At 47.1% G+C, this 20,374-nt stretch overlaps 1 protein-coding gene across 1 annotated transcript in view; it reads left to right on the forward strand.

Moving 5' to 3' along the window:
- Window positions 1-623: 623 nt before the first annotated feature.
- Window positions 624-20,374, forward strand: part of LOC106607567 (regulator of G-protein signaling 11) — a 228,398-nt gene continuing 208,647 nt past the window's right edge. Inside the window, exons 1-4 of the mRNA XM_045690465.1 lie at window positions 624-889; window positions 11,419-11,515; window positions 15,924-15,974; window positions 16,092-16,198. Coding sequence (XP_045546421.1) covers window positions 827-889; window positions 11,419-11,515; window positions 15,924-15,974; window positions 16,092-16,198 — 318 coding nt within the window. The 5' untranslated portion in view covers window positions 624-826. The remainder of the gene's footprint in view (window positions 890-11,418; window positions 11,516-15,923; window positions 15,975-16,091; window positions 16,199-20,374) is intronic.

Genomic DNA, 20,374 nt, shown 5'->3' on the forward strand with positions numbered 1-20,374 from the left:
GAGAGAGAGAGAAGGGGAGGGAGAGAGAGAGAAGGGGGAGGGAGAGAGAGAGAGAAGGGGGAGGGAGAGAGAGAGAGAAGGGGGAGGGGGTGGAGAGAGAGAGAAAAGCTGGATGGAGAAAGAGAGGGAGGGAGGGGATGGAGAGAGAGAGAAGGGGGAGGGGATGGAGAGAGAGAGATAGAAGGGGGAGGGGATGTAGAGAGAGATTAAAGCTGGATGGAGAAAGAGAGGGAGGGAGGGAGGGGGTGGATACTTAGTGCTTCTATGCAGCTTGGTTCATTTCTGCACTTTATTGTCCCGCTGCTGCCTGCTACCTCAGATTACTAAAAACAGACAGAGACATCTAGACAGCACTTCTACTGAAAGAGAGAGAGAGAGACGGAGAGAGCTAAAGAGAGAAAGAGAGATATAGAGAGTGAGAGATATATAGAGAGAGAGACGGAGAGAGACAGAGATATATAGAGAGAGAGACGGAGAGAGCTAAAGAGAGAAAGAGTGATATATAGAGAGAGGGATAGAGAGAGAGAGCTAAAGAGAGAAAGAGAAATATAAAGAGAGAGATATATATATATATATAGAGAGAGAGAGATATAGAGAGAGAGATAGAGAGAGAGATAGAGAGAGAGGGATAGAGTGAGAGGGATAGAGTGAGAGGGATAGAGTGAGAGGGATAGAGTGAGAGGGATAGAGAGAGAGGGATAGAGAGAGAGGGAGAGAGCTAAAGAGAGAAAGAGTGATATAGAGAGACGGAGAGAGAGATATATAAAGAGAGAGACGAGAGAGAGACGAGAGAGAGAGACCGGAGAGAGAGACGGAGAGAGAGACGATGACCATCAACACGCTGACTAAAGTAGGAGCTCAGAGGGAGCAGATGTATTGCCTCAGAAAGGTACCGTACCTACACTAACCCCTTCACACTACCCCTACACCCTAACCCCTAACCCTACACTAACCCCTACGCACTACCCCTACACCCTAACCCCTACACCCTAACCCCTACGCACTACCCCTACACCCTAACACCTAACACCTAAGCCTACACTAACCCCTAACCCCTACGCACTACCCCTACACCCTAACCCCTACACCTTACTGCTAACCCTGAACACTGCCGCTAAACCCTACACCCTAACCCTAAACCATAACCCCTATCCCCTAAACCGTGCCCCTAACCCCTACTTCTAAACCCTAACCCCTACTCCCTAACCCTAAACCCTAACCCCATCCCCTAAACCCCGTCCCTAACCCCTACTCCCTAACCCCTACTCCCTAATCCCTACTCCCTTATCCCTACTCCCTTATCCCTACTCCCTTATCCCTACTCCCTTATCCCTACTCCCTTATCCCTACTCCCTACTCCCTACTCCCTAACCCCTTTTTAATTTATTTATTTCACCTTAATTTAACCAGGTCGGCAAGTTGAGAACAAGTTCTCATTTACAACTGCGACCTGGCCAAGATAAAGCATAGCAATTTGACACAAACAACAACACAAGAGTTACACATGGAGTAAACAAGCGTACAGTCAATAACACAATAGAAAAATAAGAAAGTCTATATACAGTGTGTGCAAATGGCATGAGGAGGTAAGGTAATAAATAGGCCACAGTAGCGAAGTAATTACAATTTAGCAAATTAACACTGGAGTGATAGATGTGCAGATGATGATGTGCAAGTAGAAATACTGGTGTGCAAAAGAGCAGAAAAGTAAATTAAAACAGTATGGGATGAGGTAGGTAAATTGGATGGGCTATTTACAGATGGGCTGTGTACAGCTGCAGCGATCGGTTAGCTGCTCAGATAGCTGATGTGTAAAGTTAGTGAGGGAAATATAAGCCTCCAGCTTCAGCGATTTTTGCAATTCGTTCCAGTCATTGGCAGCAGAGAACTGGAAGGAAAGGCGGCCAAAGGAGATGATGGCTTTGGGGGTGACCAGTGAGATATACCTGCTGGAGCGCGTGCTATGGGTGGGTGTTGTTATGGTGACCAGTGAGCTGAGATAAGGTGGAGCTTTACCTAGCATAGACTTATAGATGACCTGAAGCCAGTGGGTCTGGCGATGAATATGTAGCGAGGGCCAGCCGACTAGAGCATACAGGTCGCAGTGGTGGGTAGTATATGGGGCTTTGGTGACAAAACAGATAGCAAACTGGATGCAGTCTGCTGAGTAGGGTATTGGAGGCTATTTTGTAAATGACATCGCCGAAGTCGAGGATCGGTAGGATAGTCCGTTTTTATGAGGGTATGTTTGGCGGCGTGAGTAAAGGAGGCTTTGTGTTACGGGTGCGTAAGTGAGGCGAAGTCAGGTGCAGGAGAGAAGCGTGTAGTAACAGGTGCACTTTTATTCCATTCCAAAACGACAGCACAGAATACAATAAACGTGCCCAAAACACGGAACATGAACAAAAATCAGGCGCATGATAAATACCCACATAACATACAACAATTTCACACAAAGACATGGAGGGGAACAGAGGACTAAATACATGCAGTGGGATTAGATAATGAAAACCAGGCGTGTATGGAAACAAGACAAAACAAATGGAAATATGAAAAATGGAGCAGCGATGGCTTGAAAGCCGGTGACATCGATCGCCGAACGCCGCCCGAACAAGGAGAGGAGCAGACTTCAGAAGAAGTTGTGACACTTTGTTGCAAAATAAGAAGCCGATTCTAGATTTTATTTTGGATTAGAGATGTTTAATATGAGTCTGGAAGGAGAGTTTACAGTCTAGCCAGACACCTAGGTATTTGTAGTTGTCCACATATTCTAAGGCAGAACTGTCCAGAATAGTGATGCTAGTCGGGCGGGCGGGTGCGGGCAGCGAGCGGTTGAAAAGCATGCATTTAGTTTTACCAGCGTTTAAGAGCAGTTGGAGGCCACGGAAGGAGTGTTGTATGGCATTGAAGCTCGTTTGGAGGTTTGTTAACACAGTGTCCAAAGAAGGGCCAGATGTATACAGAATGGTGTCGTCTGCGTAGAGGTGGATCAGGGAATCACCCGAAGCAAAAGTGACATCGTTGATATATACAGAGAAAAGAGTCGGCCTGAGAATTGAACCCTGTGGTACCCCCATAGAGACTGCCAGAGGTCCGGACAAGAGGTTCTCTGATTTGACACACTGAACTCTATCTGAGAAGTAGTTGGTGAACCAGGCGAGGCAGTCATTTGAGAAACCAAGGCTGTTGAGTCTGCCGATAAGAATGCGGTGATTGACAGAGTCGAAAGCCTTGGCCAGGTCGATGAAGACGGCTGCACAGTACTGTCTTTTATCGATGACGGTTATGATATCGTTTACGACCTTGAGCGTGGCTGAGGGGCACCCATGACCAGCTCGGGAAACCGGATTGCACAGCGGAGAAGGTACGGTGGGATTCGAAATGGTCAGTGATCTGTTTATTAACTTGGCTTTCGAAGACTTTAGAAAGGCAGGGCAGGATGGATATAGGTCTATAACAGTTTGGGTCTAGAGTGTCACCCCCTTTGAAGAGGGGGATGACCGCGGCAGCTTTCCAATCTTTGGGGAACTCAGACGATATGAAAGAGAGGTTGAACAGACTGGTAATAGTGGTTGCAACAATGGCGGCGGATACTTTTAGAAAGAGAGGGTCAAGGTTGTCTAGCCCAGCTGATTTGTACGGGTCCAGGTTTTGCAGCTCTTTCAGAACATCTGCTCTTAGTTCTACAATTTTGAAAGGGGCATGCTTATTTAAGATGGTGAGGAAATTACTTTTAAAGAACGACCAGGCATCCTCGACTGACGGGATGAGGTCAATATCCTTCCAGGATACCCGGGCCAGGTCGATTAGAAAGGCCTGCTCGCAGAAGTGTTTTAGGGAGCGTTTGACAGTTATGACGGGTGGTCGTTTCATCGCTGACCCATAGCGGATGCAGGCAAGGAGGCAGTGATCGCTGATATCCTGATTGAAAACAGCAGAGATGTATTTGGAGGGCAAGTTGGTCAGGATAATATCTATGAGGGTGCCCATGTTTACGGATTTAGGGTTGTACCTGGTGGGTTCGTTGATAATTTGTGTAAGATTGAGGGCATCTAGTTTAGATTGTAGGATTGCCGGGGAGTTAAGCATATTCCAGTTCAGGTCACCCAACAGAATGAACTCTGAAGATAGATGGGGGGGCAATCAATTCACATATGGTGTCCAGGGCACAGCTGGGAGCTGATGGGGGTCTATTACAGGCATCAACAGTGAGAGACTTATTTCTGGAGAGATTAATTTTTAAAATTAGAAGCTAGAACTGTCTGGGCATAGACCTGGAAAGTATGACAGAACTTTGCAGGCTAACTCCTCCCCCTTTGGCAGTTCTATCTTGATGGAAAATGTTGTAGTTGGGAATGGAAATCTCTGAATTTTTGGTGGCCTTCCTAAACCAGGATTCGGACACGGCAAGGACATCAGGGTTGGCAGAGTGTGCTAAAGCAGTGAGTAAAACAAACTTAGGTAGGAGGCTTCTGATGTTAACATGCATGAAACCAAGGCTTTTTCGTCAACAAATGAGTGTGGTGGGGACACGCAGGGCCTGGGTTAACCTCCACATCACCCGGGGAACAGAGGAGGAGTAGGATGAGGGTACGGCTAAAGGCTGTCAAAACTGGTCGTCTAGTGCGTTGGGGACAGAGAATAAAAGGAGCAGATTTCTGGGCGTGGTAGAATAAATTCAGGGCATAATGTACAGACAGGGGTATGGTGGGGTGCGGGCACAGCGGAGGTAAACATAGGCACTGAGTGATGATAAGAGAGGTTGCATCTCTGGACGCGCTAGTAATGCTGGATGAGGTCACCGCATGTGTGGGAGGTGGGACAAAGGAGGTATCTGAGGCATGTTGAGTGGGACCTGGGGCTCCGCAGTAAACTAAAACAATGATAACTATCCTAAACAACAGTATACATGGCGTATTGACATTTGAGAGAGACATAAAGCGAGGCATAAAGCAATCACTGTTGTTGATTGGGAGAGCTAGCTAAGACAACAACAGGTAAGACAACAACAGCTAATCAGCTAAGACAACAGCAACAGGTAAAATGGCGATGAATCGGCAGAGAGGGTCAGTTAAAACCTCTTGGGGATCTTATCCCGGTATTGGGATTTATTGTCAAGAGACCATGGCGGGAAATTCAAAAACTACAAGAATAATTTCAATTTCTCAAACAATCAACTATTTTTCACCATTTGAAAGATAAACATCTCCTAAATCCAATCACATTGTCCGATTTCAAAGAGGCTTTACGGCGAAAGCATAAAGTTAGGTTATGTTAGGAGAGTACATTGAAAATAGCTGTGTGTAATGTTTTGTCAATTCTAAGACAGGCGTCACCAAAAGCAGATAACCAGCTAAAATTATGCACTAACCTTTGTCGTGTCTTTGGGGGTACCATTAAACGGAAGATATGTTTATCAATTAGCTCCCTGTAATTATTATCACGCGATTAAACTGATTAATCGTTTAATTGTAATTAACTAGGAGGTCGGGGCACCAAGGAGAATATTCAGATTACAAAGCTATAATTTTCCTAATATAACTTTCCTGTACTATAATATTATATTCTATTATAGTATAGGCCGATTATCTTCTAGTTTCAATGGTGTATTTTACCTCGTATTTAGTCTCATTCCAAACGTCGTAAATTGTTGTATCTGCACGAACCCAGTCTTTACTAAAATCATCCATACATCAATTGTCTTAAAATCATTTATTTACTACACTAAGTAATTAACAGAAAAACATACAAACAGTAATTATCGTCAACAAAGGATTGGTATCGGAATGTGCCCTTGTGGGCTAAACAGGCTGGTCGGCCTGTTGAACAATGGGTCATAAATGGTCAGCTGAGAAGTTTACACAGAGTTCATTAATATTACAATTGACAATTGAAGGCTCACTCATTCGGGAACAATTGCAATCAATATATATTTACGCTCAGTGTGTCGTCGTTCTTTGTTGGAGAGTTCGGTTCTGTTGGAGAGTTTTGTCCGCATTCTCTCTCTCTCTCTCTCTCTCGGTTAGAATGGAAGTGTCAGAGCGACATTCATTAATGTCGTCATAGAATGGTGGTTTCGTTGGTCTTCGCGTTCGATGATATAATTTACTTAGCTGCAGACTAATAATTAATATCAAAGACTTGTTCTTATTCTGTCGGTATCAATAGTCTAAAAGTTAACCACGTGGTATGGTTCACTTTCAGTAGAGTACTTGGATGGTCAAACCTCTGGCCGTAGAGTGTAGGCCTGGTTTGAGGAAATGTAAATCAGGGAGTGTTTTATAGTGCCCATCGAACAGGCTGGTCAAATGACGCCTGGTCCTGTATATGTCCCTGGGGCGTGCCTATGACTGAGTTAGATTTGGTTACAGAAATACAATTCTATCACATTACATCAGTACATAGCATCTCAATGTCTTACAAAAGCTTTATCCTTATCAATACATTCCATACACCCATATGAGGCAAGTCTTAAACTGAGTCTATTATATAAACAGTTTTATGGTAATATGGCTATATTGTCTCTTCTGAGTATGACAAAATGGTACCAGCGGATCAGTTCGTAGCTGGATTCTTCAATTCTATGAGTTGGAAGAATTTCCTTTGTCTCTCTATGGGCCATGTGGCCAGAGACTTTCCTGGAATTTTAGAGTTTTTCTACCCTTTAGACACAGGGTGGATTGTGTGCAAAAGGGAGAGGCCAACGTCATGACACCTTTGACAATCTTCCTCAGATGACACTCCTAGGACATTATGTTATACATTACATGCATTTTTTGTTCCATCAAGTTCATATTTATATCCAAAAACAGCATTTTACAGTAGCGGTGAAATTCAGATTTTTTTCTTCTCTGAAATGCTTCCGGTGAACAACGTTACAATTTACAAAATTACTATTCGAAAACATTGGTAAATTATAATATTGTCATTCAAATAATTATAGTTTAACATTTCGTAAATGCTACTGCATTGCCAGATTTCAAAATAACTTTACTGGGAAATCACACTTTGCAATAAACGGGGTGCTGTGCTAAGAACAATAGGCTAGGATATACAGGTTAGCACCATCTTGTAACCATCTAATATCAATAATACTATTGTCAATAATCCCTTACCTTTGATTATCTTCATCCATTGGCACTTCCAGGAAACCCAGGTCCACAACAAATGTGGTTTCTTTCGACAAAGTTCATAATTTATGTCCAAATAACTCCAAGTTGTTCATTGTTGTTAGGCTTCGGTAGGCTCCTCAAAAGTAGGGCGGGGGGGGGAAAGTCACGACGAAAAGTTAAAAAAATAATCTATTTACGTTCGTTCAAACATGTCAAACGTTGTTTAGCATCAATCTTTAGAGCCATTTTTAACGTGAAACATCAGTAATGTTTCAACCCGACCTCTCCTGTGTCTTGAAAAACGTTTTTGAAAAATGTCTCGCCTCACATGAACTCACATGAATGCGCAGGTGCGTGCAATAATGAAGTGAAGACATCCCAGGGAGGTCAACTTCTCTTCCTTGTCATCCGGTCTCTGTTCATCATAGACGCTTCAAACAACTTTATAAAGATCGTTGACATCTAGTGGAAGCCGTAGGAAGTGCGAAATGAATCCTTTGTCACTGTGTGATCTATTAGCAATGACTCGGAAAATAGTACAGCCACAAAATTATTTGGTTTTTCTCAGGTTTTTGCCTGCCATATGAGTTTTGTTATACTTACAGACACCATTCAAACAGTTTTAGAAAATTCAGAGTGTTTTCTATCCAAATCTGGTAATAATATGCATATCCTAGCTTCTGAGTTGGTGTAGGAGGCAGTTAAAAATGGGCACATATTTTTTTCAAAATTCTCAATACCTCCCCCTAGCCCCAACAAGTTAACTACACACAGGGCCTGAGTTCGTGGCTAGGGCCAATAGATAAACAAAAAAAATAAACAAAATGGAGTAATGAACAGTCCAGCAGGCATCAGCTATGTAGCCAAGTGAACATAGGGTCCAGTGAACAGCAATAGGTGAAACAGGGAAGCCGGGGTAGTCGTCACTACGCTAGCAAGCGGGAGACTCGGCCTTTAAAGTCAGCAGGCCGTGGCTAGTAAAAGCGTCTGTTCCGATGTCCGGCAAAGGCCGGTTGATGGCACAGAGGATGTAGTTACGTCGGCAGACCAGTCGTGGTTTTACGGCGGGGCACCATGTTGACAAAGTGACCAGGACAGTTGGCGAAAGAGGTATTGTAGTTGTAGTAATTTTGTTTGCTAGCCTGGAGATGTGCCTGGCTCGCGGCTAACTGGTGCTAGCTTCGGGACAGGGGCATTAGCCGCTATAGCCACTCGGTAGCAGCTAGCTAGCAGCGATGATCCGATGCAAAGGTCCAGAGCTTACGGCAAGGATCCAGTGGAGTAGTGGATTCTAGCCGTGTTGGGGTAGAGTCCGGGAGGGATCAGCTGTGTAGCCGAGTGATCACTGGGGGCTAGCTCAGGGCTAGCTTCGGGGCCGGGCCTCTCGGTGGCAGCTAGCTAGCTGTGATGATCAGGAGTAATGGTCCAGGGCTTACGGCAGGAATCCGGCGTTGTGGTGGAGAAAACAGTCCAATACTGGCAGGCTGGCAAGTATTATCCAGGCTAAAAGTGGCTGGTGTCTGTGCATAAGGTAAAGGCCGCTAGCAGTGGCTGATAATGACTAAATAGCTAGGAGCTAATTAGCTGGTTAGCTTCTGATGGCTAACTGCCGATGGAGGTTCTGATGGCTAGCTGCCGATGGAGGTTCTGATGGCTAGCTGCCGATGGAGGTTCTGATGGCTAGCTGCCGATGGAGGCTCTGATGGCTAGCTGCCGATGGAGGTTCTGATGGCTAGCTGCCGATGGAGGTTCTGATGGCTAGCTGCCGATGGAAGTTCTGATGGCTAGCTGCTAATGGAGGTTCTGAGGGCTAGCTGCTGATGGAGGCTCTGATGGCTAGCTGCTGATGGAGGTTCTGATCGCTAGCTGCTGATGGAGGTTCTGATCGCTAGCTGCTGATGGAGGTTCTGATGGCTAGCTGCTGATGGAGGTTCTGATGGCTAGCTGCTGATGGAGGTTCTCATGGCTGGCTGCTGATGGAGGTTCTGATGGCTAGCTGCTGATGGAGGTTCTGATGGCTAGCTGCTGATGGAGGTTCTGATGGCTAGCTGCTGAAGGAGGTTCTGATGGCTAGCTGCTTGCTGATGGAGGTTCTGATGGCTAGCTGCCGATGGAGGTTCTGATGGCTAGCTGCTGATGTAGGTTCTGATGGCTAGCTGCTGATGGAGGTTCTGACGGCTAGCTGCTGATGGAGGTTCTGATGGAGGTTCTGATGGAGGTTCTGATGGCTAGCAGCCGATGGAGGTTCTGATGGCTAGCTGCTGATGGAGGTTCTGATGGCTAGATGCTGATGGAGGTTCTGATGGCTAGCTGCCGATGGAGGTTCTGATGGCTAGCTGCCGATGGAGGTTCTGATGGCTAGCTGCCGATGGAAGTTCTGATGGCTAGCTGCTAATGGAGGTTCTGAGGGCTAGCTGCTGATGGAGGCTCTGATGGCTAGCTGCTGATGGAGGTTCTGATCGCTAGCTGCTGATGGAGGTTCTGATCGCTAGCTGCTGATGGAGGTTCTGATGGCTAGCTGCTGATGGAGGTTCTGATGGCTAGCTGCTGATGGAGGTTCTCATGGCTGGCTGCTGATGGAGGTTCTGATGGCTAGCTGCTGATGGAGGTTCTGATGGCTAGCTGCTGATGGAGGTTCTGATGGCTAGCTGCTGAAGGAGGTTCTGATGGCTAGCTGCTTGCTGATGGAGGTTCTGATGGCTAGCTGCCGATGGAGGTTCTGATGGCTAGCTGCTGATGTAGGTTCTGATGGCTAGCTGCTGATGGAGGTTCTGACGGCTAGCTGCTGATGGAGGTTCTGATGGAGGTTCTGATGGAGGTTCTGATGGCTAGCAGCCGATGGAGGTTCTGATGGCTAGCTGCTGATGGAGGTTCTGATGGCTAGATGCTGATGGAGGTTCTGATGGCTAGCTGCTGAAGGAGGTTCTGATGGCTAGCTGCTTGCTGATGTAGGTTCTGATGGCTAGCTGCCGATGGAGGTTCTGATGGCTAGCTGCTGATGGAGGTTCTGAGGGCTAGCTGCTGATGGATGTTCTGATGGCTAGCTGCTGATGGAGGTTCTCATGGCTAGCTGCTGATGGAGGTTCTGATGGCTAGCTGCTGATGGAGGTTCTGATGGCTAGCTGCTGATGGAGGTTCTGATTGCTAGCTGCTGAAGGAGGTTCTGATGGCTAGCTGCTTGCTGATGGAGGTTCTGATGGCTAGCTGCTGATGGAGGTTCTGATGGCTAGCTGATGATGGAGGTTCTGATGGCTAGCTGCTGATGGAGGTTCTGATGGCTAGCTGCTGATGGAGGTTCTGATTGCTAGCTGCTGAAGGAGGTTCTGATGGCTAGCTGCTTGCTGATGGAGGTTCTGATGGCTAGCTGCCGATGGAGGTTCTGATGGCTAGCTGCCGATGGAGGTTCTGACGGCTAGCTGCTGATGGAGGTTCTGATGGAGGTTCTGATGGCTAGCTGCTGATGGAGCTTCTGATGGCTAGCTGCCGATGGAGCTTCTGATGGCTAGCTGCTGATGGAGGTTCTGATGGCTAGCTGCTGATGGAGGTTCTGATGGCTAGCTGCCGATGGAGGTTCTGATGGCTAGCTGCTGATGGAGGTTCTGATGGCTAGCTGCCGATGGAGGTTCTGATGGCTAGCTGCCGATGGAGGTTCTGATGGCTAGCTGCCGATGGAGGTTCTGATGGCTAGCTGCCGATGGAGGTTCTGATGGCTAGCTGCCGATGGATGTTCTGATGGAGGTTCTGATGGCTAGCTGCTGATGGAGGTTCTGATGGCTAGCTGCCGATGGAGGTTCTGATGGCTAGCTGCTGATGGAGGTTCTGATGGCTAGCTGCTGATGGAGGTTCTGATGGCTAGCTGATGATAGAGGATCTGATGGCTAGCTGCTGATGGAGGTTCTGATGGCGGTTCTGATGGCTAGCTGGGTGAAGCGGGTAACCCCTACATCCTAACCCCTACTCCCTACTCCCTAACCCCTACTCCCTACTCCCTATCCCCTACTCACTAACCCCTACTCCCTATCCCCTACTCCCTAACCCCTAACCCCTACTCCCTAACCCCTAACCCCTAACCCCTACTCCCTACTCCCTAACCCATAAAATCACTAAACTGTAGTTTCTAAACTAACAGACTAATAAGGGAATAATAGAGGTCACGAGTAGAGCTCAAAGTTCTCTCTGTGTGTGTCTCCCTAACCCCTGTGTGTGTGTGTGTCTCCCTAACCCCTGTGTGTCTCTGTGTGTGTGTGTGTGTGTGTGTGTGTGTGTGTGTGTGTGTGTGTGTGTGTGTGTGTGTGTGTGTGTGTAGATGGAGAGAGTGATCGTAGCGATGCAAGATCCTGACATGGGGATGAAGATGAGAAACCAGAGACTCCTCATCACCGTTATACCCCACGCCATGACTGGTAGGTTACCAAGGTTACCACACCATGACCTCTAGGTCCTCATCACCATTATACCACACAGTGACCAGTAGGGTTGTACCAGACCGTGACCAGTAGGGTTATACCAGACCGTCACCAGTAGGGTTATACCACACCGTGACCAGTAGGGTTATACCACACCGTGACCAGTAGGGTTATACCACACCGTGACCAGTAGGGTTATACCACACCTAGACCAGTAGGGTTTTACCACACCGTGACCAGTAGGGTTATACCAGACCGTGACCAGTAGGGTTATACCAGACCCTGACCAGTTGGTTTATACCACACCGTGACCAGTAGGGTTGTACCAGACCGTGACCAGTAGGGTTATACCACACCGTGACCAGTAGGGTTATACCACACCGTGACCAGTAGGGTTATACCAGACCGTGACCAGTAGGGTTATACCAGACCTTGACCAGTAGGGTTATACCACACCGTGACCAGTAGGGTTATACCACACCGTGACCAGTAGGGTTGTACCACACCGTGACCAGTAGGGTTGTACCACACCGCGACCAGTAGGGTTGTACCACACCTTGACCACTAGGGTTATACCAGACCTGACCAGTAGGGTTCTACCACACCGTGACCAGTAGGGTTGTACCACACCGTGACCAGTAGGGTTGCACCACACCGTGACCAGTAGGGTTGTACCAGACCGTGACCAGTAGGGTTATACCAGACCGTGACCAGTAGGGTTATACCAGACCCTGACCAGTAGGGTTATACCAGACCGTGACCAGTAGGGTTATACCAGACCGTGACCAGTAGGGTTATACCAGACCCTGACCAGTAGGGTTATACCAGACCGTGACCAGTAGGGTTATACCACACCATGACCAGTAGGGTTGTACCACACCCTGACCAGTAGGGTTATACCACACCGCGACCAGTAGGGTTATACCACACCGTGACCAGTTGGGTTATACCAGACCGTGACCAGTAGGTTATTACCACACCGTGACCAGTAGGGTTGTACCAGACCGTGACCAGTAGGTTTATAACACACCGTGACCAGTAGGGTTGTACCAGACCGTGACCAGTAGGGTTGTACCAGACCGTGACCAGTAGGGTTATACCACACCATGACCAGTAGGGTTGTACCAGCCCGGACCAGTAGGGTTATACCACACCGTGACCAGTAGGGTTATACCAGACCGTGACCAGTAGGGTTATACCAGACCCTGACCAGTAGGGTTATACCAGACCCTGACCAGTAGGGTTATACCAGACCCTGACCAGTAGGGTTATACCAGACCGGGACCAGTAGGGTTATACCAGACCGTGACCAGTAGGGTTATACCAGACCGTGACCAGTAGGGTTATACCACACCGTGACCAGTAGGGTTGTACCAGACCGTGACCAGTAGGGTTGTACCAGACCGTGACCAGTAGGGTTATACCACACCGTGACCAGTAGGGTTATACCACACCGTGACAAGTAGGGTTATACCACACCGTGACAAGTAGGGTTGTACCAGACCGTGACCAGTAGGGTTGTACCAGACCGTGACCAGTAGGGTTATACCACACCGTGACCAGTAGGGTTGTACCAGCCCGGACCAGTAGGGTTATACCACACCGTGACCAGTAAGGTTGTACCAGACATTGACCAGTAGGGTTGTACCACACCGTGACAAGTAGGGTTGTACCACACCGTGACCAGTAGGGTTGTACCACACCGTCACCAGTAGGGTTATACCAGACCGTGACCAGTAGGGTTATACCAGACCCTGACCAGTAGGGTTATACCAGACCCGGACCAGTAGGGTTATACCAGACTGTGACCAGTAGGGTTATACCACACCGTGACCAGTAGGGATGTACCAGACCTTGACCAGTAGGGTTGTACCAGACCGTGACCAGTAGGGTTGTACCACACCGTGACCAGTAGGGTTGTACCAGACCGTGACCAGTAGGGTTATACCAGACCCTGACCAGTAGGTTTATACCACACCGTGACCAGTAGGGTTGTACCAGACCGTGACCAGTAGGGTTATACCACACCGTGACCAGTAGGGTTGTACCAGACCTTGACCAGTAGGGTTGTACCACACCGTGACCAGTAGGGTTGTACCAGACCGTGACCAGTAGGATAATACCAGACCGTGACCAGTAGGATAATACCAGACTGTGACCAGTAGGGTTGTACCACACCGTGACCAGTAGGATTATACCAGACCGTGACCAGTAGGATTATACCCGATCAACATGTTTGTGATCTATCCAGATCCGTCTACAGTTGTCATTTATCCAGATCCGTCTACACATGGCAATTAATCCAGATCCGTTTACACTTGGCATTAGTCCAGATCCGTTTACACTTGGCATTAATCCAGATCCGTTTACACTTGGCATTAATCCAGATCCGTCTATACTTTCCATGTATCCAGATCCGTTTACACTTGGCATTTATCCAGATCCGTCTAAACTTGGCATGTATCCAGATCCGTTTACACTTGGCATTTATCCAGATCCGTCTACTCTTGGCATTTATCCAGATCCGTCCACACTTGGCATTTATCCAGATCCGTCTACACTTGGCATTTATCCAGATCCGTCTACACTTGGCATTAATCCAGATCCGTCTATACTTGGCATTTATCCAGATCCGTCTACACTTGACATTAATCCAGATCCGTCTACACTTGGCATTAATCCAGATCTGTCTTCACTTGGCATTCATCCAGATCCGTTTACACTTGGCATTTATCCAGATCCGTCTACACTTGGCATTTATCCAGATCCGTCTACACTTGGCATTAATCCAGATCCGTCTACACTTGGCATTAATCCAGATCCGTTTACACTTGGCATTAATCCAGACACAACGGGTTCTCATCTACACCTATCTGGAAAACGTGGGCACAATCAGCATGTGGACAAGATCAGGACAAAGGAGGCATATCTAGACGTTCCGCTAGCGGAACACCTGCTCCAATATCCAATGATAGGCGTGGCGCGAATTACAAATTCCTCAAAAATACAAAAACTTCAATTTTTCAAACATATGACTATTTCACAGCATTTTAAAGATAAGACTCTCCTTTATCTAACCACACTGTCCGATTTCAAAAAGGCTTTACAGCGAAAGCAAAACATTAGATTATGTCAGCAGAGTACCAAGCCAGAAATAATCAGACACCCATTTTTCAAGCTAGCATATAATGTCACAAAAACCCAGAAGACAGCTAAATGCAGCACTAACCTTTGATGATCTTCATCAGATGACACACCTAGGACATTATGTTATACAATACATGCATGTTTTGTTCAATCAAGTTCATATTTATATAAAAAAACAGCTTTTTACATTAGCATGTGACGATCAGAACTAGCATACCCCCCGCAAACTTCCGGGGAATTTGCTAACAATTTACTAAATTACTCACGATAAACGTTCACAAAAAGCATAACAATTATTTTAAGAATTATAGATACAGAACTCCTCTATGCACTCGATATGTCCGATTTTAAAATAGCTTTTTGGTGAAAGCACATTTTGCAATATTCTAAGTACATAGCCCAGCCATCATGGGCTAGCTATTTAGACACCCGGCAAGTTTAGCCTTCACTAAAATCAGATTTACTATTATAAAAGTTTGATTACCTTTTGTTGTCTCCGTCAGAATGCACTCCCAGGACTGCTACTTCAATAACAAATGTTGGTTTGGTCCAAAATAATCCATCGTTATATCCGAATAGCGGCGTTTTGTTCGTGCGTCCCAGACACTATCCGAAATGGTAAATCAGGGTCACGCGCATGGCGCAATTCGTGACAAAAAAAATCCAAATATTCCATTACCGTACTTCGAAGCATGTCAACCGCTGTTTAAAATCAATTTTTATGCAATTTATCTCGTAAAAAAGCGATAATATTTCGGCAAACAGAGGAAAAATCACAAAGACGGGGGCGGCCAGGGCACGCGCCTAAGCCCACAGTCCCTTGATCGGCCACTTGAGAAAGGCGATAATGTGTTTCAGCCTGGGGCTGGGATGACGACATTCAGGTTTTTCCCGGGCTCTGAGCGCCCATGGAAGATGTAGGAAGTGTCACGTTAGAGCACAGATCCTTTGTAAAAGATAGAGATGGCAAAGAAGTTCAAGAAATGGTCAGACAGGCCACTTCCTGTAAAGGAATCTCTCAGGTTTTGACCTGCCATTTGAGTTCTGTTATACTCACAGACACCATTCAAACAGTTTTAGAAACTTTGGAGTGTTTTCTATCCAAAGCCAATAATTATATGCATATTCTAGTTACTGGGCAGGAGTAGTAACCAGATTAAATCGGGTACGTTTTTTATCCAGCTGTGAAAATACTGCCCCCTAGCCATAACAGGTTAAATCGGGGTGTAAACGGGGGCTAACGTCTCTTTCTCTTCAGGTAATGACGTCATCGAGTGGCTGTTTCAGAAATACAATATAACAGAGGAAGGTGAGTCTGGCTCTTCCTTATTTCACTGTGGATGTAATTCCCCCTGTCACTATTTCTAGTTTTATACCATATCTTCATCTCAAAGCTGCAATATGTCACTTTGAAATGTGTGTGTAGAGGCGCGTAACCTGGGAGGACTCCTGGTGCAGTATGGGTACATCTATCCTCTGAAGGAGCCTCGCTCTCTACTACTGAGATCTGACGACTCTCCTTACCGCTTCCAGGTAACACACACACAGACACCTCCCTAACTCTCTCTCTCTCTCTCTCTCTCTCTACTACTGAGATCTGATGACTCTCCTTACCGCTTCCAGGTAACACACACACAGACACCTCCCTAACTCTCTCTCTCTCTCTCTCTCTCTCTCTCTCTCTCTCTCTCTCTCTCTCTCTCTCTCTCTCTCTCTCTCTCTCTCTCTCTCTCTCTCTCTCTCTCTCTCTCTCTCTCTCTCTCTCTCTCTCTCTCTCTCTCTCTCTCTCTCTCTCTCTCTCTCTCTCTCTCTCTCTCACACTCACTCACTCACTGAGATCTGATGACTCTCCTTACCGCTTCCAGGTAACACACACACAGACACCTCTCTAAGAGAGACTCTCTTTCTGAACATCTCTCTCTCCTCTCTACTCTTCTCTCTACTCCCCCCTCTCTCTACACACACAGACATCTCTCTCTCTCTTTCTGAACATCTCTCTATCCTCTCTACTCCCCTCTCTCGCTACACACACAGACATCTCTCTCTCTCCCTCTCTTTCTGAACATCTCTCTCTCCTCTCTCCTCCTCTCTCTCCTCTCTACTCCCCCCTCTGTCTCTCTAGACACGCAGACATCTCTCTCTCCTCTCTACTCCCCCCTCTCTCTACACACACAGACATCTCTCTCTCTCCCTCTCTTTCTGAACATCTCTCTCTCCTCTCTCCTCCTCTCTCTCCTCTCTACTCCCCCTCTCTCTCTAGACACGCAGACGTCTCTCTCTCCTCTCTACTCCCCCCTCTCTCTCTACACACACACAGACATCTCCCCATCTCTCTACTCCTCTCTCCTCTCTCCTCCCCCTCTCAATTCAATTCAAGTCAATTCAAGGGGGCTTTATTGGCATGGGAAACATATGTTAACATTGCCAAAGAAAGTGAAATAGGTAATACACAAAAGTGAAATAAACAATAATAATGAACAGTAAACATTAAACTCACAGAAGTTCCAAAATAATAAATACATTTCAGATGTCACATTATGTCTATATACAGTGTTGTAACGATGTGCAAATAGTTAAAGTACAAAAGGGAAAATAAATAAACATAAATATGGGTTGTATTTACAGTGGTGTTTGTTCTTCACTGGTTCCCCTTTTCTTGTGGCAACAGGTCACAAATCTTGCTGCTGTGAAGCACACTGTGGTATTTCACCCAATAGATATTGGAGTTTATCAAAATTTGGTTTGTTTTCTAATTCTTTGTGGATCTGTGTAATCTGAGGGAAATATGTGTCTCTAATATGGTCATACATTTGGCAGGAAGTTAGGAAGTGCAGCTCAGTTTCTACCTCATTTTGTGGGCAGTGTTGCACATAGCCTGTCTTCTCTTGAGAGCCAGGTCTGCCTACGGCGGCCTTTCTCAATAGCAAGGCTATGCTCACTGAGTCTGTACATAGTCAAAGCTTTCCTTAAGTTTGGGTCAGTCACAGTGATCAGGTATTCTGCCTCTGTAGACTCTCTGTTTAGGGCCAAATAGCATTCTAGTTTGCTCTGTTTTTTTGTTAATTCTTTCCAATGTGTCAAGTGATTATCTTTTTGTTTTCTCATGATTTGGCTGGGTCTAATTGTGTTGCTGTCCTGGGGCTCTGTGAGGTCTGTTGGTGTTGCTGTCCTGGGGCTCTGTGGGGTCTGTTTGTGTTGTTGTCCTGGGGCTCTGTGGGGTCTGTTTGTGTTGTTGTCCTGGGGCTCTGTGGGGTCTGTTTGTGTTGCTGTCCTGGGGCTCTGTGGGGTCTGTTTGTGTTGCTGTCCTGGGGCTCTGTGGGGTCTGTTTGTGTTTGGAACTGAGCCCCAGGACCAGCTTGTTTAGGGGACTCTTCTCCAGGTTCATCTCTCTGTAGGTGATGGCTTTGTTATGGAAGGTTTGGGAATCGCTTCCTTTTAGATCGTTGTAGAATTTAACGGCTCTTTTCTGGATTTTGATAATTAGCAGGTAACAGCCTAATTCTGCTCTGCATTATTCGGTGTTTTATGTTTGTACACTGAGGATATTATTGCAGAATTCTGCATGCAGAGTCTCAATGTGGTGTTTGTCCCATTTAGTGAGTTGTTGGTTGGTATTCGGACCCCAGACCTCACAACCATAAAGGGCAATGGGTTCTATAACTGATTCAAGTCATTTTTAGCCAGATTCTAATTGGTATGTAAAATGTTATGTTCCTTTTGATGGTGTAGAAGGCCCTTCTTGCCTTGTCTCTCAGATCGTTCACAGCTTTGTGGAAGTTACTTGTGGCACTGATGTTTAGGCCGAGGTTTGTATAGTTTTTTGTGTGCTCTAGGGCAACGGTGTCTAGATGGAATTTGTATTTATGGTCCTGGCGACTGGACCTTTTTTGGAACATCATTATTTTGGTCTTACTGAGATTTACTGTCAGGGCCCAGGTCTGTCAGGGCCCAGGTCTGTCAGGGCCCAGGTCTGGCAGGGACCAGGTCTGTCAGGGCCCAGGTCTGACAGGGCCCAGGTCTGTCAGGGCCCAGGTCTGTCAGGGCCCAGGTCTGTCAGAATCTGTGCAGAAGATCTAGGTGTTGCTGTAGGCCCTCCTTGGTTGGGGACAGAAGCACCAGATCATCAGCAAACAGTAGACATTTGACTTCAGATTCTAGTAGGGTGAGGGCCGGGTGCTGCAGACTGTTCTAGTGCCCTCGCCAATTCGTTGATATATATGTTGAAGAGGGTGGGGCTCAAGCTGCATCCCTGTCTCACCCCACGGCCCTGTGGGAAGAAACGTGTGTTTTTTGCCAATTTTAACCGTACACTTGTTGTTTGTGTACATTCATTTTATAATGTATGTTTTTCCCCCAACACCACTTTCCATCAATTTGTATAGCAGACCTTCATGCCAAATTGAGTTTTTTGAAATCAACAAAGCATGAGAAGACTTTTCCTTTGTTTTGGTTTGTTTGTCAATTAGGGTGTGCAGGGTAAATGCGTGGTCTGTCATACCATAATTTGGTAAAAAGCCAATTTGACATTTGTTCAGTGCATTGTTTTCACTGAGGAAATGTACGAGTCTGCTGTTAATGATAATGCCTAAGATTTTCCCAAGGTCGCTGTTGACGCATATATGGGGTCATATTTGTCTCCGCTTTTGTGGATTGGGGTGATCAGTCCTTAGTTCCAAATATTGGGGAAGATGCCAGAGCTAAGGATGATGTTAAAGAGTTTAAGTTTAGCCAATTGGAATCTGTGGTCTGTATATTTGATCTTTTCATTGAGGATGCCATCAACACCACAGGCCTTTTTGGGTTGGAGGGTTTTTATTTTGTCCTTGTAACGGCTGTCTATGGAAGAAGTGGACCAAAATGCGGCGGAGTTAGGGTTCGTCATTTTTAATGTTACGAACACTATGCAATTAACAAAACAACAAAACTGACAGCCAACACAGTCCTGTCAGGTGCAACAACAGTGACAAGCACAATTACCCACCACACAACGGAAACGTAGGCAACTTATGTGTGACTCCCAATCAACCACAACCCTCTACAGCTGTGCTTGATTGGAAGTCACACGGCCAAAATTAAATGAAACAATAAAACACTTACTCCCTTCTGCCACGTCCTGACCCAACTACACCCTCTACTGGTCAGGACGTGACAGTACCCCCCTCAAGGTGCAGACCCCGGGATGCACCTAAAAAAAGGAAAACACAAAAAAAATCCCCAACAAAAAGGAACACCTAAACAATAAGGGAGGGAAGGGAGGGTGGCTGCCGTCACCGACGGCACTGTGCTACACCCTCCCTCCCCAACCCACCTATCCTGGAGGTGGCTCAGGTGCAGGACGTGGACCTCGCTCCACCTTCGGCGTCGCCCACTGTTGGCGCCGATCGCTGCGCCGGGCATGCGGGCCACTCGGGCTGGGCCGGAAGGCATGCGGGCCACTCGGGCTGGGCCGGAAGGCATGCGGGCCACTCGGGCTGGGCCGGAAGGCATGCGGGCCACTCGGGCTGGGCCGGAAGGCATGCGGGCCACTCGGGCTGGGCCGGAAGGCATGCGGGCCACTCGGGCTGGGCCGGAAGGCATGCGGGCCACTCGGGCTGGGCCGGAAGGCATGCGGGCCACTCGGGCTGGGCCGGAGGGCATGCGGGCCACTCGGGCTGGGCCGGAAGGCAGGAGGACCACTCGGGCTGGACCGGAGGGCAGGAGGACCACTCG

The sequence above is a fragment of the Salmo salar genome, chromosome ssa12, assembly GCF_905237065.1.
Source record: "Salmo salar chromosome ssa12, Ssal_v3.1, whole genome shotgun sequence".
Taxonomy (NCBI): domain Eukaryota; kingdom Metazoa; phylum Chordata; class Actinopteri; order Salmoniformes; family Salmonidae; genus Salmo; species Salmo salar.